Source organism: Amphibalanus amphitrite, unplaced genomic scaffold, assembly GCF_019059575.1.
Source record: "Amphibalanus amphitrite isolate SeventyFive unplaced genomic scaffold, NRLGWU_Aamphi_draft 000075F_arrow, whole genome shotgun sequence".
Taxonomy (NCBI): Eukaryota; Metazoa; Arthropoda; class Thecostraca; order Balanomorpha; family Balanidae; genus Amphibalanus; species Amphibalanus amphitrite.
The window spans coordinates 647,868-667,169 of NW_024881571.1; the positions used below are offsets into that span (position 1 = coordinate 647,868).

The 19,302-nt window shown below is 49.4% G+C and overlaps 1 protein-coding gene and 1 long non-coding RNA gene across 10 annotated transcripts in view; one reads left to right on the forward strand and one right to left on the reverse strand.

Annotated features, from left to right (window-relative positions):
- LOC122379297 (CUGBP Elav-like family member 3-B) overlaps positions 1-19,302 on the reverse strand; it is a 131,797-nt gene that overhangs the window by 95,036 nt on the left and 17,459 nt on the right. For all 9 annotated transcript variants that reach the window (XR_006256160.1, XM_043361357.1, XM_043361359.1 and 6 more), the window contains exon 2: positions 14,465-14,547. Coding sequence is in view for 8 of the 9 variants with exons in the window: in XM_043361357.1 (XP_043217292.1) it covers positions 14,465-14,547 (83 nt within the window). In the remaining variant the exon portion in view is untranslated. The remainder of the gene's footprint in view (positions 1-14,464; positions 14,548-19,302) is intronic.
- On the forward strand, positions 9,607-13,673 carry LOC122379299. Its single transcript, XR_006256162.1, has 2 exons — positions 9,607-10,460; positions 13,253-13,673. It is a non-coding gene; the product is annotated as an uncharacterized LOC122379299 (long non-coding RNA).

Below are 19,302 nucleotides of genomic sequence, written 5' to 3' on the forward strand. Positions count from 1 at the left end.
GCAGCTGAGCTGGCTCAGCTCGGCCGCGGCGGAGGCTCGCCAGCCAGCCGGCTCGCTAATGCCGCCCGGCTAAGAGGCTTTGGAGCTGCGTCACGCCGCCAGCCCGCTCCGTTCCGGCGCCGCCCGCCGATCCGTCCGACGACAACGCGTAATGGGATTCACAGATTCGGCCCCGGGCTGCCTTCCACCTGATTAAGTCGCGCATTAACGGCGCCGGCGGCTCGGGAGGCGCGACGGCGCGGCGGCGGCGGCCGACTTCTGACGAAATACCCCTCCCCCACTCGCACCCACACCCAGCTGGTACTCAGTACTCACATATGTATAAAGCATCCGCAATCCACACCCAGCCTACACGCATGAACCCCACCACTGCACTGCCACTGGCACCTACCGGGTGCGAACAAAACAATACAATTCGTCGCTGACGGCGGTAAATGGACGCTGGCAGTGGCGGTGGCGAAGAGTGTAAAAAATACGTTTGTCCGATAAGGGTACAGAAAATAAAATGCAAATGCATTTATGCCTGCTGACCTCCAAGTAATATCTATTGAGCCTTTACCGTTCAATGGCATCAATACTAAGCAAAGTTAAAATCATCTAACCTTCTACGTCTAGGTGATTAAAACAAACAAAAATCATGCATACATATTCAGGCTATTGTCAAATTAATGTAAAGCCTTGTCTGCCTACGGCACAAAACCAAAGTCAAAAGCTAACTCTAACGTGGCCTGTAGCCAATTACTTCCCTTGAAGTAAACTTTTACTTGGATGGTTGGTACGGATATTTTCCTAACCTTGTTATATTATCAGAACGAGCAGCGGCTCCGGATGTTGACTCAAATCGGATAATGGAAAAGGCTTTCCTCCTGAGCACCAGCTGGTCCAAACAAAATCTTTAAAGGGACCCTCCCACCTTCAAAAAAGTTAATGAATTGGCATGAAAGTGATGTCGCTCGGTTCAGAAAGAGCAAAAACGAATATCTACCAAATTTCATCGAAAAATATTCACCGGTTTTCAAGATATTAGACTTTTACTTTTGTTTACTTTTTGGGATCTCCGCTGTTCCTAGCGACTTTATTTGAAAGTGCGGCATTTGTTGCGCGCAAAGCAGCATATACCACCGCGTGCTACCAAACGTTTTAGTAAAAGATTTAAAATCGTTAGATCTCCGCTGACGTCACAAATTCTAAGGGGGCATACCAATGCATTAGCCCCTTAGAATCCGAAAACTGCAAGTTTGAAATTCGATATCTCCGAATTAAAGCATTTTTCGATGTTGTGAGTGCCCAAACCGGTATTTTCAGGCCATGGCCATCAATTTGGCTATCTCAACTCAAATCTAATGTTAAGGTGGGAGGGTCCCTTTAATCACGCGAGAGACTGTTGGCCTTCTCCGAACTGCCGTCTTTTGGCTTCTGGCACGACGGTACAATAAATACATATTGCATACATAGTGAGTGGTTTTGGGAACTTCATCTGACAACTCAGGTGCATATATCAGGGCTGGGACGGCTGCTCTGTCAGCCTCAGGTTCCTGTATCAAATATCAGGCCGTCTTCGGTGACCGCTCCACTGCGGTCGGAGCGGCGGAGCAGAAAATGTCCGTCCACGGCGACAGTCCGCGGCCGCCGCCCGGTTCGAGCTCTCCTCCATACTCTTCCTCCACCTCAGAGTCCCTCTCCCTCCTCCCTGAGAGCCCCTCTTCCTCTTCTGCCAGAGTCTCTCTCCCTCAGGTCTCAGGCCCTCTTCCTTCTCCCTGAGAGCTTTCATCCCTCCCTCAGAGCCGCTCGACATCCTCCGTGAAATATTTCTCCCTCGTCTCCCAGAGCCCCTCAAACCCCAGCGCCGGCCAGGAGCTGACCCGCGCTGACAGCCGGTTCCAGCCAGGAGCTGACCGCTGACAGCCGGCTCCTGCCGACAAGTGACCGCACCGCTCCGGTCAGCGCCTGCCCAATCTATCACAGCTAACGAGCGACATCAATTCCATTTGGTCGGCCGCGCCGGCCGCCGGTGGCCAGACGCAGGGAGCCGCTTTGTCCGACCGGCGCCCGCCCGCCCAGGAGGTCCGGGCTACCGCCCCGCCCCGCCCCGCCCCTCACCCCACCCCGTCACCCCCGCGGTCAGCGAAGGTCACAGGGTCATCTCGTCTCATTCACGGCAGAAGAGCGCAGCACTGCTCATGGGAGGCTAGCAATTAGCAGTGGCCATCAGTGGTGATAAAATAAAGTGATAATTTGCGAGTATTGCAAGCCTGGGTGAAGAAAGCAGCCTTTCTAGCATATTGATCAATAGCTGGCTTTATATCCGGGTTCGTTATCGTGTTTTTGCTAGTTACTTTATAGCATTAGTAAATTGCCTATTTGCAACCATATTTGGAATGCACCTGGGCCGTCACAAATACCGCCCAATACTGGGCGATTGTCGCAATTATTTGATTATCTTACATCAGAAAGTATCATAAGTCCAACGCCCTAATGTATCCTAACATTACCTGAGCTGCCTTATACAGAGCTGCTTCGGTATAAAACAGTGGTGCTATGTAACAAATTACTCGACGATTGATTCACATACCTTGCGCGTCAATTTTATCAGTGAAGGGCAACACCAGGTCACCATATCAAATGAAGTAAATGCGTATTCTATGCATTTATCTGCAGTCGGTGCTGTAATCTCCACAAACCAGGAAGCTAAAAATTAGAGGTGGCATAGGCCATAGCAGAAAACATGTCTGCGGTGAGGCCGCCAGAAAATTATTTAAGCACAATAGCCCTGTTATCAGTGTGTTGCTGAAAGAATGAATCTAAAAAATTGCACTGTTTAACAGTCTGCAATCATTAAAGTCGGTTTTTCCGAGTTTCCCTAGGCCGAAGCATTTCAGAGACTTAATAGTCGAGTTGACACAGATACTTTGAGAACCTGCACAAACAAATGCAACCGAATATATGCTACAGTTAAAAGCAACCCCGTGATCGACTGTCATAATTTCTTAGATATAAATACCTTCAATCACTGTGCTAAAGAACTATCGCCCCTTATTGTCCCATGCGCCCCATACCGTACCGGCAGATATGCGAATGATTCGCTCAACAAGATATTGTTCTTGCTACCAGTAACGCTTAGCGAAACTCAAAAGAACGTCGAATATAGGAGCCTGTTTCATATAAACGTCGAAGAATATATTGAGACCGCTTCATCTTACAGGAGGATAAAACAAATCGTAGCACACCACCGCATTTCATCGGAAACGTTTTGCATCAAGTTTGCATAAGCAGCATAATATCCGGTGGGGGTCAAAGGTTCTGGAATGCTATGCTGCATGCGGATTTCATCTAACATTTATTCGGCCCGGGTTTCCGGGCGGCCGGCGGCGGCTCTGGCCGACTGAGGTACGCGCATGGGTGACGGTCCCGTACCGGCGAGAGGGTAAATCGCTCCCCGGACTCAGCAGGACGAGACGCTGCCAGTGTCGGCAGCTGTTAGCACAACATTGCCAGCGTCTGAATGGTCGGCCGTTTGGTATAGTGGGGTAGACAGGCGCTCAGCTTAGTTAATAAACAAGGCTGTGTGTGGAGCAGGCAGGGTGTCCGAGAAAGTCACACCCAGCGCTAGCGCGTTGCATAAGCCTGAGTGTGAAGGGGTTTGACGTAAACAAATTTATCCAGAATATCTGTGACTAAAAATGGTGATGTTGTAAGATGCAATCAGTCTCATGAGCGATATGCATGCATTTTGTCCCTTTAAAAGGTTGGGTAAAATGTCACTGACTGAATAAGTTCATGCACTCTGCCCCGGCTGAGGGTAACCACTAACCATCTTACCAGCATTGGATGCACGAATTTCCGTTCAAGGGGGTGAAAAGCCGATTAAATATACACCTCCGGGCTCCGTTCCGCCGTTTGTATCCTCAGGATAGTCAAATTCTTCTACTACACGCCTCCAAACCCTGTTCCGGGTTGGACGTGCAACTTTATCGCATGCGGGAAGCTCTCCTAGGAGCAGGCCCGTAGCCGGGCGCGGTGACCGTTAGTGGGCTGGGTGGTCTGCCCTCGTGATGGGCTCAGTCCCGGCGGCCGACGGCCGACGGGTCACCAGGGCGCTCGCCGAGACCAATGACTCCCAACAATTCCTATTATCCTTCCGGCTCTGAAATGGTCTTGTTAGGTTAGACCAAAAGAGGCCGGTCCAACAAAACAAAACAAAAACAAAAGGATGAAAATTAACGAGTGGGAAGACATAAAAATAGACAGCTAATTCACAAAAGTCATGTAAGTTACATGTCATTATGCTCACTAGCTTTGAAAAGCTTCATATTCATAGTAACGCATCACGTCGAAGTGGAGTTTGTGCCACAGGCGACACAGCTTATTCACAAAGCGAGATGCCTCCCGAGCGGGGCGGATAAAAGCTCTGATCACAACGCCACCTACTCAGCTGTCGTTGGTCTGAGGGCCGTCGGCGCTCAGAAGCGACAGGTGGCGCAAACGATGTCTATGTGAAATCGGATTGGGATGAGGGTGAAACGGAGAGAACAGGCACCCTGCAAGCAGTTATACATGCGGCAAATGGCAATCCTCTAGGAGTGCTATAGGAACACCTGTAGGAACGTTCCATTCATTTACAGGAGACTACAAGCGCAGGAAGGCATCCGATGGGCGATGATTGTCGGGGGGAATCTGAGCCTTCCCAGGCATCAAAGGATCCCCAAGTGGCCGAGGCCCAGGCTACATCAAAGCCCACACGCTGACGAGCACCTCCTTCAATATGTGAGCCGCCGGCCAGTTTCTCTACAAGTGACATTCTTAGTTAAACTCTATTAGCCAGAGCGCCAAGTCAGTTAAATGCTCCTTTTAGAGACCATCTTCTTGAGTCATATGTAAGACTACAAAGGAAAGAGATTAGCTTGTCCGTTAGTAATGGCTAAAATATGTGATTATTAACTTGTCTACATCGAAATAGTTATGAATATGTCAGTGATATTTTTCAAATGCTCACTAACAATGACACAAAAATAATCCATAGGAAAGGTGTTCGACCATGAATTGCTCTTCCATTACAAGCAATGACCATCAATATATATATATATATATATATATATATATATATATATATATATATATATATATATATATATATATATATATATATATATATATATATAATATATATATATATATATATATATATATATATATATATATATATATATATATATATATATATATATATATATATATATATATATATATATATATATATATATATATATATAATACGAATAGTTACAGGCCATTTATCCCATTATGAACAAATCTGCTGCATCAACTCCTACATGTTCCCGTAGGGGAGAGCGGGGCCAGTTGAAACACGGGGTCAGATGAAACATGGCTTTATTTTCAACAGTATGCAACATATGGCGTTGCCGACACCACTGCGCATCCGCGCTCGACCACTTCCTTTGTCAACGGCGTTTGGGCGGCAAACGGACGGTAATTTTGATTTGACACTTGTTTTTGTGTTTTTGAGGGACGTTTGGAAGAAATCGTTTTCATGAATATTTTGTGATATCTCATATACCTTTGTTTGCTGAAAGAAGAACTCCTGGCTCCGGAATAACACCTTATTTGGCCCTTCATTCAGCATGATGCCGTCCCTCCAGCTCGTTTGACATGTGCTTTACGGCGCGTGCGAGATGGCGGGAGCAGATGGGGTCAATTGAAACGCTTCTCTGAGGGTCAGTTGAAACAGGGTCACAGGCCGTTTCAATGGACCCCGGTGACCTTTGCAATGGTTATTGTTCAGGGGCTGTAAACATTAAAGGAAATAGTCTACCTTTGTAATGAGATTTTTAACTGAAATAGTAGTTTAATAGAGCTCAATTTTTGACCCCTTTTTCTCCAGCCTTTTGCTTGAAAGCACACTATAGCCTGAGACATTTCTCATTTTCCTCATCCACCCATTTTACCATAGTCTATGTACTTTATCTCACCTATTATGAGGAACTTTGCACTTTTAGCTTTCCAACGACCTATTGAATGAAGCATTTGGAAAAGTAAACCGGACAAAATATCTCCTTAAGAAAGTGGCCTTAAAGAGGAAAACATCCCATTGTTAAGGATAGGTGCAATTGACCCCATGGGCTGGTTCAATTGACCCTCGCATCGGGGTCATTTGAAACGGGCGTAGAGCTGTTTTATAAGCATGCGTTTGGCCGCAAAATATGTTTGAAACATAATTTTACATATCTTAAAATAAAGCCAAAAGAGCATATTTTTCATGGCATTGTGCATTTTTCGATATGCCAACTAGATCTCGCTGTGCATGTCAATATATAAAAAGTGGTTCAACTGGCCCCGCTCTCCCCTACCTACTACCTATCAAAGATGAATCTGTCCCGATTCTCTCATGTCCATTGCTCATTGTTGTGTTCACTACAAGCATATGAAAAGGAATGATTATCTTCAGTTGGCATAAGTGTCTTTTTACCCTTTGTCAACAATATCCAGTCTTGCGAGCAACTGTTTTACTGGTCTTGGTACGATAACTTTGAACTTGATCAACCTCCTCAATGCTCAACAATGAAAACAGCATTATGTTCTGGTGAGATTCTTCAATCTATCCAAGCCAACAGTTCACTCTGGATGCCATACAGGCATAATTGCGGCATTGAAAATTTAGGCTATAGCCTAAACGAAGCGAATGGTCTTGACAATTTTAACAAGAGCTGCTGAGCACCTTTCATGAGCCCATCTGTGGAGCTGCCGCTATTCTCGGCAGATGTCTCTGTTAGCTGCTGCTCCCCTGGCACAGATGGTGCTGAGAGAAGCCGGGCGCCCAGCGGAGATGGCGTTGGCAGTGCGGTGGTGCAGGGCTGAACCAGATGGCGCTGAAAGCGGGAACCTCTCCCGTGAGGGACGATCCGCCACACAGCAGATGTAACTGCTCGGGGCTCAGAGCCGTTTGCAGGGCCCGGTTCCCCTCAGAATATGGTACGGCTGTTAACGAATGTCCTTCGTAGCAGAACATAAAAGTGAGACGTGTCTCCGGAAAAATGTTCAGCGCTGGCCAGGGGGTCTAGCCGTGAAAAGGGGCATGTGGACGTCAGACAAACGTCTCTTGAGTGAGAATAGGTTCGCTGAAAATGGTAGCATTTTAAAATACACACCCTAGGAATACCTGGCAATTTCTTGTAGTGGCTGGTCGAAGTATTTTTGTTATTAACCTTTTCATCCAACGGGCCATTATGTGCCCATTTACGAGAGGGTTCCTGCTCCTTTTCCCAGCCCTCTCCTCTTCGTCTATTGACGACGACAATAGTGAAACCATCTCACTCCTAGGAGATTCTGAAACTGTAATTGAAACAGTGATACCTAACTGCCAACTTAATATGCTTGCGTTATCACAGGACATTTGGCAAGTCAATTTGCGTCGAGCATCCGATTTGGTGCAGGGCGATTTGCTGAACGAGTGAATAAGAATAAATGGCGTGTCATTGGCTATAAATTTAGATAAGCCTAAAACAGCCTTGCTTACGCACGAAAATCGCAAGTATTTCGTTATGTGTTCAGTGTTCACTTCTTCAGTGTTCACCTTATACAAACCCGGACGTTACGCAAGGAAGAATGAAACGGTGGCGCTGTTCAGCTCTGCAAGCCTGGGAGCGGACAGATGCTCACATTAGACCTAATGGCTGCAAACACGAGAGATCCAACTCAGTTCCAAATGGTCGTATGTCTGAGTCAGCGCCCGTTGAAACTACCGCTAACAGCGTCCATTTTCAGAGCGGTGAAATTTGTGAACGCGGGATCACGAGTTCAGATGATTCTGTAGGAGGCTATGTATTTGTTCTCTTTTACATCTAAACGCATAAGCAGAAAGGTCCCTGATGAAATCCCTCCATCACCGATCGAGATTTCATCATGAGATCACGGTCGCGAAAGGATAAATATCGGGAGCGATGCGACGAGCAAAAGCCATCGGAACCCGGAGGAAAAGTACAGATCATGGTCAACCAGGTGAGCTGCCCATGTCGTGCGAACTCAGGACAGACGAAGATGTTTGAATACTGTCCACTGATTAGGGCGCCAAATTTGTGGATAAAACTGCAGTCACAAACCCAACCGAAGCCGTTTAACCCACAATGACAGCGAACAATAATACAAACAATAAAACCAAACCAGCGGACAACAGTTCAGCCATACAACCCCTTTGAGGGCTGTCAATCTAAACATGTCTATCCGTCCCGGGTATAAAAAAGACAATGAAAACGATCCTAACTGGCCGCTGATAGGAAGAAAGAAAAGATAAACACAAGTTTTAGTAGTCTGGCGAAAAGTGAGACGGTCACCAAACAAACAGAGCAGCTCAGATCTCCCCGTGGGAGTCATCAAGCAAACCGACAGCGATTGTGGGTGGCGAGAGAAAGGAGAGAAGGGTGGAGGTCAGACAGTAAAAAGGGGAAGAGTTAAGGTCCGGCAAATGGGCGGGAAAGGGTGGATAGAGCAAAGCATATATGTAGATAGTGCATGATGTATGCGGTCAGTCCATTGCAGGGGAAGTGCAAATACAAACTATAAATAAAGCTTGTTTTGATTCTTATCGCCCTTTGTATGTTCTTTATGCTTTGTGTACAAAGTACAGATTTGCTCATTAAGTGGTTCATTGGTCTTCAAGCCTGTGACTTGACACGCGCCGTTGTTGACACGATACACGGTTGCTCTGAACGTCGCAGCGAAACCAGCGACTTTCAGGGTCTGGTCCATCATGCTGCAACCAAAGCCACATTTCCTGTGCAGACTCATAAGCCTCATTGATACGGTTTCATCAAGCATGCCTCTGAAACACTCCTGGTTATAAAATGGTTGACTGGGATTCTCAATCCTATTCAACAAAACACGCAAAAGTTTTTCCACAGGAATAGTTTGATTACCCAACACCACATGTGATTTCTCTGAACAAATCTGCTGCTATTGGCAGAACCACTATATACGATGCGAGCAGGCGGCCGAAGTCCAACAATGACGGCCAACAGATGATCAAGTTTCATAGGACAAGATGGGGTTTCGAGCACTTAATACCAGCCATTTCCCCTGTGCTCCACCGACATTTAATAGCGACACTTATGGAGCGGTTAGGTCAAACTCGACTCCAATAATACGAAACAAGCCAGCTTACTCTCCAATAAAATGGGAAATGGCGCTTCGCCACACCAACATGTGTGGGCATCGGGGCGTTTCTTCGGAATAGTATCTCGTGAAGTTCAACAGCGAGATATTCCATGGGCTAGAACAGTACCGAAACGTATGCTAATTTTTGACGCAGATTTGCTCAACATGGCTCAACATAAACGTAGGTAGTTTTAAATGGAAATTTCTAAGCACTTGAACCAATAATATATGTTTACTACCGCGGAAATTGCAATTTTCCGTCCAAATCATCCTACAAATGCATCCTCGCCGGTGCCAATCCACAACTGCTATTCGATGTGCGATGTGCCTTGATTTCAAAACTTTAGGACTTCTTAGCTGCAAGAGTGCTGCCTGAACTGACACTGTCTGGATATTTATCGTTGAGGAGCTATTGGAACCAGTGCACGCACTACCGTCTTGGAATGTAGAGAGCTGCTCACTGAGGACCGCTGTCCGTTCTGTTCAAGGCCTTTTATTGAAACATGAGTTAAAATGGATTTCGGTGATTTGAGGCTTGGATTTGAGGTCTGAATTTGAGGTAGCGTAGCGATTTCGGCAGATTGCATACCAATTCAAGGATAGTTGAGAGCAAGATTACCGTAAGGTCTATTCCTTCATTTCTCTAAGAAGCATGCCAAGTGGTTGGGTTGTGGTAAAAAGCGATGATCTTGCACCGAAATTGGCTCACTGCATGTGACGTTCAAGCATTGAAGTGTTACCACAAGCCTTCATATTGCTTGGCTTTAGACATTCCTCGAGATGTGCATAGCAACTGTCTACAAAACGCAGTGTGATAAAGGACTAAGGAGCAGCTTGCGTCGTACACATTGCAAAAATGAAGTAATCTAAATTGAATTGTCTGCAGAAGGCCATCGAAGACGTGGACTACGAAAATGACTAAAGCAAAGCTGTTATTTTTCCTGGCCTTATGTGTTTCTATCCTTGGCACAGTATTCATCCACCTTCTTCCCGTCTTCTCTCCTCCTCCTCCAACCCCATCCTGGAGGACTTGTATCTTCACATTATGCCTTATTCTCTTTGCTTCTGCCACTATCTACCTTCTAAGACGGTTATGTTTCTATCATTTCCTGGTATTCATATCACTTTCCCTATTCCTCACCATATGTCTTTTGACATATATAATCTTCTTCTCATCTCCTCCACCCGCTCCACCTACAAACTACAGGCCTCTCACCTTTGTTTCCCTTCCCATTCTCTTCGTCTGTTATCGTGTTAGGCATCAAGTCTTCGGGAGATACTTCAGAATGGTTAAGGTAAGGAACAAAACCACATTTTATACGAAATTTGAGCGCCAGTGTTTTTCTAGGACATTACTCTTGTAGGTATAATGCGCATAAAATGCATGACTTTTGTCATCTTTATTATCATGCCAATATACTTTGTCCCTATATGATGGGATGTTACATAGGCGGCGGAACGGGGGGGGCACCGGGGCACCGTGCCCCCCCTTGGATTCTGCAAGGGGGGCACCAATAGCAAGGTGCCCCCCCTTAAATTTGATGTATTAGTACCAGGGGCGGATTCGGGAAAACTCGGGAAATTCGGGAAAGGGGAGGTTCATGAATCGAAGTGGTGCCCCTACCTATGCCCAAAATTAAAACCTCAACGGATTTCGGCCACTTAATTTTGGTGGTGCCCTATTTTCATTTTTTTCTTTATTTTTGGTTAGTCATGTGATGACTGGTGCCCCTGCTAAGCCGCTGGTGCCCCTAGAAAGACTGTGGTACCTACCTACCCTGCCCCCTGACAAGCCTACGGTGGGCCCTGACATGACTTAGGTGCCCATGGGGTGCCCCTGACAGGCCTGTGGTGTCCTTGCTAGGCCTGTGGTGTCCCTGGGCCTTGGCAGGTTTGTGGTGCCCCTGTTAGAACGTAGGTGCCCTTGACAGGTTTGTGGTGCCTCTGACAATCCTAAATTGCCAACGACAGGCTTGTGGTGCCCTTGACAGGCCCATGGTGCCCTTGCAAAGCCGGTGGTTCCCCTGCGAAGCCGATAGTGTCCCTGACAGGCCTCTGGTGCCCCTGGCAGGTCTGTGGTGCCCCTGGAAGACCTGTAGTGCTTTTGCTAGGCCGATGGTGCTCCTGACAGGCCTGTGGTGCCACTGACAGGCCCGTGGTGCCCCTGCTAGGCCTTTGGCACCCCTGGCGGGCCTGTGGTGCCCCTGTCGGCTGTCAGGCCTGTGGTGCTCCTGGCAGCCATGTGGTGACCCCAGGCCCTAAGTCATGACACATGTGACCTCCACCCTGGGATTCGCCACTGATTAGTACTGCGATGGCTTCTTGGGAATTATACATGTAGGATAAATGGAATTTATCAAACGACAATAAGGAAGAGACAAACACATAGGTACTTGAGGATCAGCTTAAAGTTAACCACACATACGGGCAGGGGTGTAATTTTCCTAAAATGATTGTGGGTGCCCAGCTGTAGGGGCGCCCGGCGCCAGGCCGTTTTGGGGCGCGATAGATATTCTTTATGTGGGAGCCTAAATTAACACCGAATTTGATAACATTGCTAGCCGAATGGCGCTTCAAGTGACGTGTCTGACTAAGCAAATACACGCTTAAAAGTGGAAACTGACCGGAAGGACGTAAAAATATGTAGAGAGGCGCCATCCAGTAGGAGGGGCACCAAATGTGGAGGCGCCAGACGGTTACGACTTACGAGGGCGCCGTGAGACGATGAAAAGGGCGCCATTCTCTTAGGAGGGCGCCGAGTGATTGAAAACGCTATGTGGTCTAGGGGCGCTAAGAGGCCAGAAGGGCACCGCACAGTCAGTAGTGCTACGTTGGTGGGGACGTGGGGGCGCCAGATGGTTACGAGGGCGCCTTGAGATCATGAAAAGGGCGCCATTCTCGTAAAAGGGTGCCGAGTGATTGAAAACGCTATATGTGGTTCAGGGGCGCTGAGAGGCCAGAAGGGCGCCGAATAGTCGAGGGATGCACGGCGAACAGAGACCTAAGGACGCGAGACGGTCAGGAGGGCGCCGTTAGACCATGAGAATGGCGCGGTGCTGTCAAAAGTGCGCCATTCTCCCAGAAGGGCGCCGAGTGATGATTAAAAACGCTATCCATGCTCGGGGTTACATGAGCAGAGTTAATACGCATTACAAACGGACTACAATGGTGAGCGAATAGGAAAATCCGTTCCTGATACGCATTTACTTGCTCATGTAACCCCGGTACATGAACGCGAGACGGTCAGGAGGACGCCGTTAGAGCATGCGAAGGGCACCGTGCTCTCGAAAGGACGCTTGCAGCCTTGTAAAAGACTTGTGGGTGCTTTTTCATCATTGTGGGGGCATAATTCAGGATTGTGGGTGCATATGCCCCCACAAAGAGATATAAAATTAGGTACACCCCTGCATACGGGGGTGAACTGCCATTTTCGTTTAGTAAAAAAAAATAAAAAAAATCATCGTGTCAGGGCTGTGACGAAAAATAAGTGGCCTAAATCCGATGAGAAAACAGGATTTGGGGGTACCCTAGGTTTGGCTCCTTGAGCCATGGTGCCCCCCCTTGTCTCAAATCGTTCCGCCGCCTATGGGATGTTAAATAAAATTGATTGATTGATTGATTGATGTTCATGGGACCCGGACAAAATTCATAACGCCACTGTCCATGGGTGGAATGCATAATACGACTCGAAGGTAGCTTTTACTTTCCTTAGTATGTGATAAGGGACCTATAAAGGGCAAACTCCCCAATTTATGAGCGTTATTTTGCGTTATTCACGCTTTTGCACCATTTGGGCACCGTAGGCCAGATGTGCGTCCGTATCACCGGTACTCGAGCTTCAATTAAGTTTTGGTTGGATGGTAAAGAACGTGTCTGTCTAGCAATCCATGGCGGATAAAACTATGCAGTCAGACTGTGTGATCAGAAATAGCAGCCAGCTCAAAACTTCAACCGTCGGTCTGCCCCGCAATCACTCGCCCTCTGAACTGAGCTACTGCTGTCTTCCCGTCCCATGGGGCGCGGCCAGTCGACTGCACTGATGCAGGTACAACTCGACAGGGTCGGCTGAACCGAGATCTGTTTCCAGAGCCGAGACGACACCGCGAACAGCGCCCTCGGGAGCCAGAAGGCGGTGACTGCCGCCGGCCGGCCGGACCGGGCCGCGCCGCCTGCCGAGGGCCTCCTGGTGGACCTGCAGTGCCCCATCTGTCTGGAGACGTTCAGCAGGGCCACCACCCTCGGCTGTGGCCACACCTTCTGCGCCGCCTGCCTGCAGTCAGCGCACGATCGGGGTGGCAAGTCGTGCCCCATGTGTCGCAGGCCCATCAGGTCGGTCGTGCCTTCCGTCACAATAGAAAATATTGTCAGAAGCGTAAGCGCCAGATTTTGAGCGAGAACTGAAGTGTGAGAAGTGCCTCCATAAATGGAACCTTCGGTGACGTGTCAATGCATGGCGCGCCTCAGAACCGCTGGAAGCTCAGGTCGAGATGAAAAACAATTATGCCAGAGCCTCATGTTTGATTCCATTATTCTTCATAAGCGTCAACGAGCGCAAATGAAAATGCAGGGCGCCATGCTTCCAGATTATGGTTTTCAGAGCCCTGTTCGGGCAGCGCATCCTATTGCAAAATTTTGCACCACGCATGCGCAGTTGGGGTCTCTCGGGTGCCAAGCTCCGCCCTTCGGCGTATGACGTCACACGTGTGACGTAGGCTCGCGCAAAATCTTTCAGTTTTGCGCAAGAAGAAAATAGTAGCTGCAGGAGGCGAAAGTGGCGCGGATTAAAGTTTACCCTCATATATTTCTTATTGTAAGTGGTTAGTAAGGTGTTATTTTGGTATCATTATCTTTCTTTTCAGTGGCACATTGCTATTAACCACATTTGAACGCATTTTACTCAGTGATTGAACGAAACACACCAGTCCATCCGCGCCACGGTTCGCCGCGTGTCGTGTGGCCCTCGGCTTTGCGGCCCGGCGGAGAGGGGGCGGAGCATGGGCGGAGCCAGGCGGCTGACATCATCGTATGTGTGACTTCACACTCAGCAAAATATTTTGCGCGGACCCGAACAGGGCTCAGATAACTGAAATACGAGTACCTCCATGTGCGAAGCATCTTTTCAATTCGTCACGTCACTTCGTCTGATATAGCATTATAGGTATTAGTATTGGTGTCGTTTTCCATCAGAAAATGTTTTAAAAAGTCTTACATACTCAATGCTGCCAGTCCGCAGCCATGCACACATTCATACAGTGATACACATCCATGCCGTCGCCGTTTGGGAGGCGCGAGTACTCACCCCGGGCAGTGTGCGCTTCTCATGCAGCGACTTCTGCGCGAGCACAGCGCTCTCCTTGGCACAGTAGGTGAGAAAGGCACAACCTGCAACACAGACACACAAAAACGTCAGGGCAGCCAGCTCGATGGGTGTGACAATTATCGACCGGCTCAGTGAAAGCAATGCTGCAGTCGTGTTACTTGTTAGGCTTGTGCCGTGTGCGGTTAACATGCATATTGCATATCCATCATAAGATCGCATATTTAATTTCTTTCGAAAACAGATGAGGCTTCCAGCTCGGGGATAGTTTTAGAATCACTATCTCTATAGTGACACTCATACCTTATCACGCGCGGAAAACAGTGCTGGCAGCAATGCGGTGTGGCGGTGGCTGTATTCGGTCTGCCCCCGCTGGCACACTGCCCACCCCACCCCTCCCACCTCCCACCGAGCCCCAGGCAGGGTGACCTTGACACGTGTCCAGGGGCAGTGGGCGCGGCGCAGCGGGCCGCCACCCGACCCCTTGGCAACAAGTCGGGATATCACAGCAACGTTATTCTCGTCGTCTCGTAGCCGAGAAAACGTCGCGGAAGAAACTGAAAATGGAGGGATGGCGATACGGGAAAAGTGAAAACACGCATCACATTCATGTGGCTAAAGAACTTGTTGACTCATGACTGTATTTGGTCAAATAGTACCTACACGCGCTAACTTTTTTGCGAAGGTCTTTATGCGAAACAGCAACATTTCAGCCTTTCAAAATAGCAACATGAATAAAACAGAAGCGCTGGAAATAAAACATCGCCAGTGAAACTGCACTCTTATTTCAGGCCAGATTATCAAACAATAATGTTTCCGCCGTGAACGTCGGCCTCTCCCTTGCACTGGGCCGTCCATAAATTTTCGATTACCGTAATGGCTGATTGCGGGTCTCGTTTCTATTGAGAGCGCTCTCCTCCGTCGGGATTTATTGCTAATGTTTCAGTGGGAGGGCCCGGGTCTAGTCGGGCTAAGCCATAAACGGGTTGGGTATCCAGCGCCGCAACGACCTCCATATGAACGGTCTTCCGCTCCGCCTCCGTACCGAACCGGCCGCTGCAGGCCGGCCCTTGTAGCCATGCATCACAAAGCACGACAGTGAACAAGACTTTCCCGGAGCCGGAGGAGTAAACTATCCATGGAGCTCCGCAGTCAGCCAGTCCGGAAGGCCTTCATATTCAGTCGCCTAGAACGGAGCTCGGACTCGGCGAAACAGCTGCCATACACTGGCTGATCTTCCATAAGCACACAGAGCGGCCGCCCCCTCCCTCCGGCTCGAGGCATCCACTCAGGGGCTATAACGGCGCCAGCCAATATCCTGCTTTCTATTCATTGCAGCTTAGCGACTAATCCTCGAATGAGTGAATTTTTCATCGCGGCGCGTCATCTAGAGCCGCCGGCGGGACCGGAATACTAGCGGCCCCGCGGGACGGTGGCAATGGCCGCCGCGCCGCCGCTTAAAGAGCTCGTAAAAATATCGGCGGCGATTCTCGGTAAATCGCTACAGTTTCTGCGGCTCGGCGGCAAGCGCGGCGCAGCGGCGACAGTGCAGTGGCGCGGCGGCGGGGGCGAACGGTGCAGCTGCCGGCGGCGGTGGGCGCGTCCGACAGCCGGACCGACGCCCGACAGCCTGCTCTGTTTGTTGCCGTCGCCGGCGAGTCACGCAGGAAGAGCGCCTTGTTTGTACGGCCAACATACGGCGGTGGGGAGGCCGCGCGTCGAGCACGACGCGGAACAAACGGGCCACTCGCACGGCTGGCGACGACTGGGAGGCTGGAGTCTGGAGCCACGGCTGGCGCCGCGGGGGAGGCTATAGAGGCGGGAGCCACAGCTGGCGCCGCGCGGGGGAGGCTATAGAGGCGGGAGCGACGGCTGGCGCCGGGGGAAGCTAGAGGCTGGAGCCACGGCTGGCGATGGGAGGCTGGAGACGGGAGGTTGGAGCCACACCCTGGAGAGGCTGGAGCCGCAGCTGGTGTTGGGGACTGGGGAGGCTGGAGCCGGGGTCCATGAAGTAGGGTCTGGGGACGTTAGTGTCGGGGGCTGAGGACTGGTGAAGACACCCAACGCAGCATACAACGCCCTTGTGGCACGTGACAGCACCGCATCTTAGTCCACAAGACATGGGCGGTGTCTTGTCTCCACCTCATACCGGTATGAGGCAGAGTGGATAGTTACAGGATAGCAACATCCGGTTTGTATCCAACATCACTATGTAGAACAAAGGAACAAATTTTCAGCTCCAATCATGTACCAAAGCAATGATTTTTCACTCAGTCAAAGTGCCACAAAAGGAACTTGACTGACAACTATAAACTGCAAAACCGTAGTATATGACATAAACCGTAAAACCGTAGGTATATGACACATATTCCTGCAACACGCCACCTGCCATGGTGCTGTTCAGTTTCATATTACAAACCCCTTGGTGAGAGCGAACTTTATGGTCTCTGTTGCTGCGTTCAAAGCTCCCCGGAATCCCTTTCCGCTGGGTGCCCCGCGGCGTCGTGCCGTACCCCAGTGCCGATCTGACCTTTCCCCGTGGTCAGCTGGAGCCAGCGCAGCGGCGGGGGAGGCCCCCGCGAGCGGCGCCAGTCCAGGCGGAAAGTTGGCAGCCGTCGCCGCCACCTGAGACGTACTCCCCCCCCCCCCTCCCCCAGCCACCCCCGTCGCCGCCGTCGCCGGCGACGACCCGACTCTCACCCCGCCCCTATTGGCCATCGGCTCGGTCTGATCAAATTACGAGCCGCGCGACGAGCGACGCCGGCGGCGGCGGCATACTCCGCTGCACGAGTGTCACCGCGGGGGCAGGGAGGACCACCCGAGGGTGAGAGGTAGAGAGCGAGAGGGCGCAGGGTGGTACGGCGGACTGATGAACCGGAACGTCCGCGAGCTACCACGGCAGGGCATTAGCGGCTCGCCGGCCGTTTTAGCGTCGGCCTGATGAGAGCGGACGGGAACAGGACGCGCCGCTGATCAACCCAAGTTAGGTTCCGGCCGGGAAAAGTTCCATCAGCTCGCACGAGCCAGTCCTGATTAGCAGGCCCGCGATTCGCCGGGCCGAGATGCGCCGGCGGACACCATTCGGGCCCAGCGATGCTCGGCGGCAGACAGCGCGCTTCCCTTGCGTTGATGGTCTCAAGTGAACGCTTTGTTTCACGGCATACAAGCGGTTTATTTCGCTTGAAGGCGCGTACTACACGACAGGCGGGAAGCCAGCCGTAGGAATACCAGGAACTTCGTATACATCCAGCCATGTCTCCAGCCCAGCAACAGAGGTCACTTCTACTCGTAAGTAGACTAGGTCGCCTCTACTTTAAGTAGATGGAACACACCTAAGCTGAAGATGCAGCTCGGTAATTCTACGGGCGCCTTTCGACGATGAGTACATGATACATGATATAAGGAGATGACACGATTGTAGCAAACGCAGCTGAAATGACGGTACACTGCAGCATACATTACGTATATACGAGTACAGTATCGGCGTCATACTTTATCCTAAAATGGTGGATACAAGTCCAGAGCAAAAGTTAAAAAGTATCATATGAAATAAAAACTTAACGTAGCATTTCATAAGAAAGCACTTGCGGACCTATTCGGACAAGAAGTATGTTGGCATCTCCTCCACTGAATTTATAATTGGGTGATAATAAGGTACATGATTCACGACCATAATCATCATGATTTGTCCCCAAGGCCTGAGGGCAGTGGTGATGTACCTACAGAAGTGTTTCTATTAAATTGCTTCATATACCATGTGAAATACTCTGTCACTACGGCAATTATGAGAAGGAGATAACGCTGCTACTCAGAGCTCGAGGGGCCTCCAGTCAACAGCATCTGCAGCAGCCCCTGGCATGTTGATTCCGTCAATCAAGCGAGACTTGAACCACTTCGTGGCCTACAGACGACTTTGACCCCAGGTGCCCAGCGCAACAGAACTGCTGCTGCTTTCATGACAACATGTGAGCAGACTTTCCCTAAAGGCTGACCGTTTTAGAACAATTCCTTGGCGAGAGACGTGAGGCACTTCCTCACGAACACCATTTTAAGAGGACGAGCTAAAGCACCGGCATGTTGAAGAATACGAACAGCAGCGGTAGATGTCGAGTTACACGTTTGGTAGTGAGAGAGGAGGAAGGTGGCTGGATCTTTCATATACATTTAGAAAGGTTGGCGGTAACGGCTGCCATAACAGACCGGGGTGCTTCATAAAACACACAAAGACACATCTTTATCAGCAAACAGCCGAAAGGAAAGTGTTAACGTAGCAATCCAATTCATAGGTATCCTCCGTATCCTTCAGCTAGCCTTGCCATTCAAGTTCGTCACGTTTTTCTATCATGGCTCTCACAAAGCCAATCAGAAAGTTGACGTCGAACGAAGTTATGATATTGTCAACGCAAGCGCTGCTCGTATGTAGCAGCAATGTTATGGTGTGGCCAGTGTGGCTATAATGAGATTTTCGGGGTGATAAGCTGAATTCGGGCAGTGACTACATAGGCCCGTTCAGAATGTTGTATTGTTTTATATATGTATTCATAAAAGCAATTGAGAAATCCTTGGCAAAAAGCACACGTTTTATCTGAGTTAACAGTATGGATGTGTTCACACAAGCATATATTATATTTATGTATGGATCCATTATGCTAGGACCAGAATCAAGAATCACGTCGACACAAGCTTGCGTTAACCAAGTAGTCTATGTCGCTGTGATCATTGGTTCAAAAGCATTGACTGCAGCATTTAACGCCCTGTCCCCTTCCAGTAGGTGGTGAGTGTTGGCGGGTGGTGAACTACACCAGCAACTACAGGGTTGA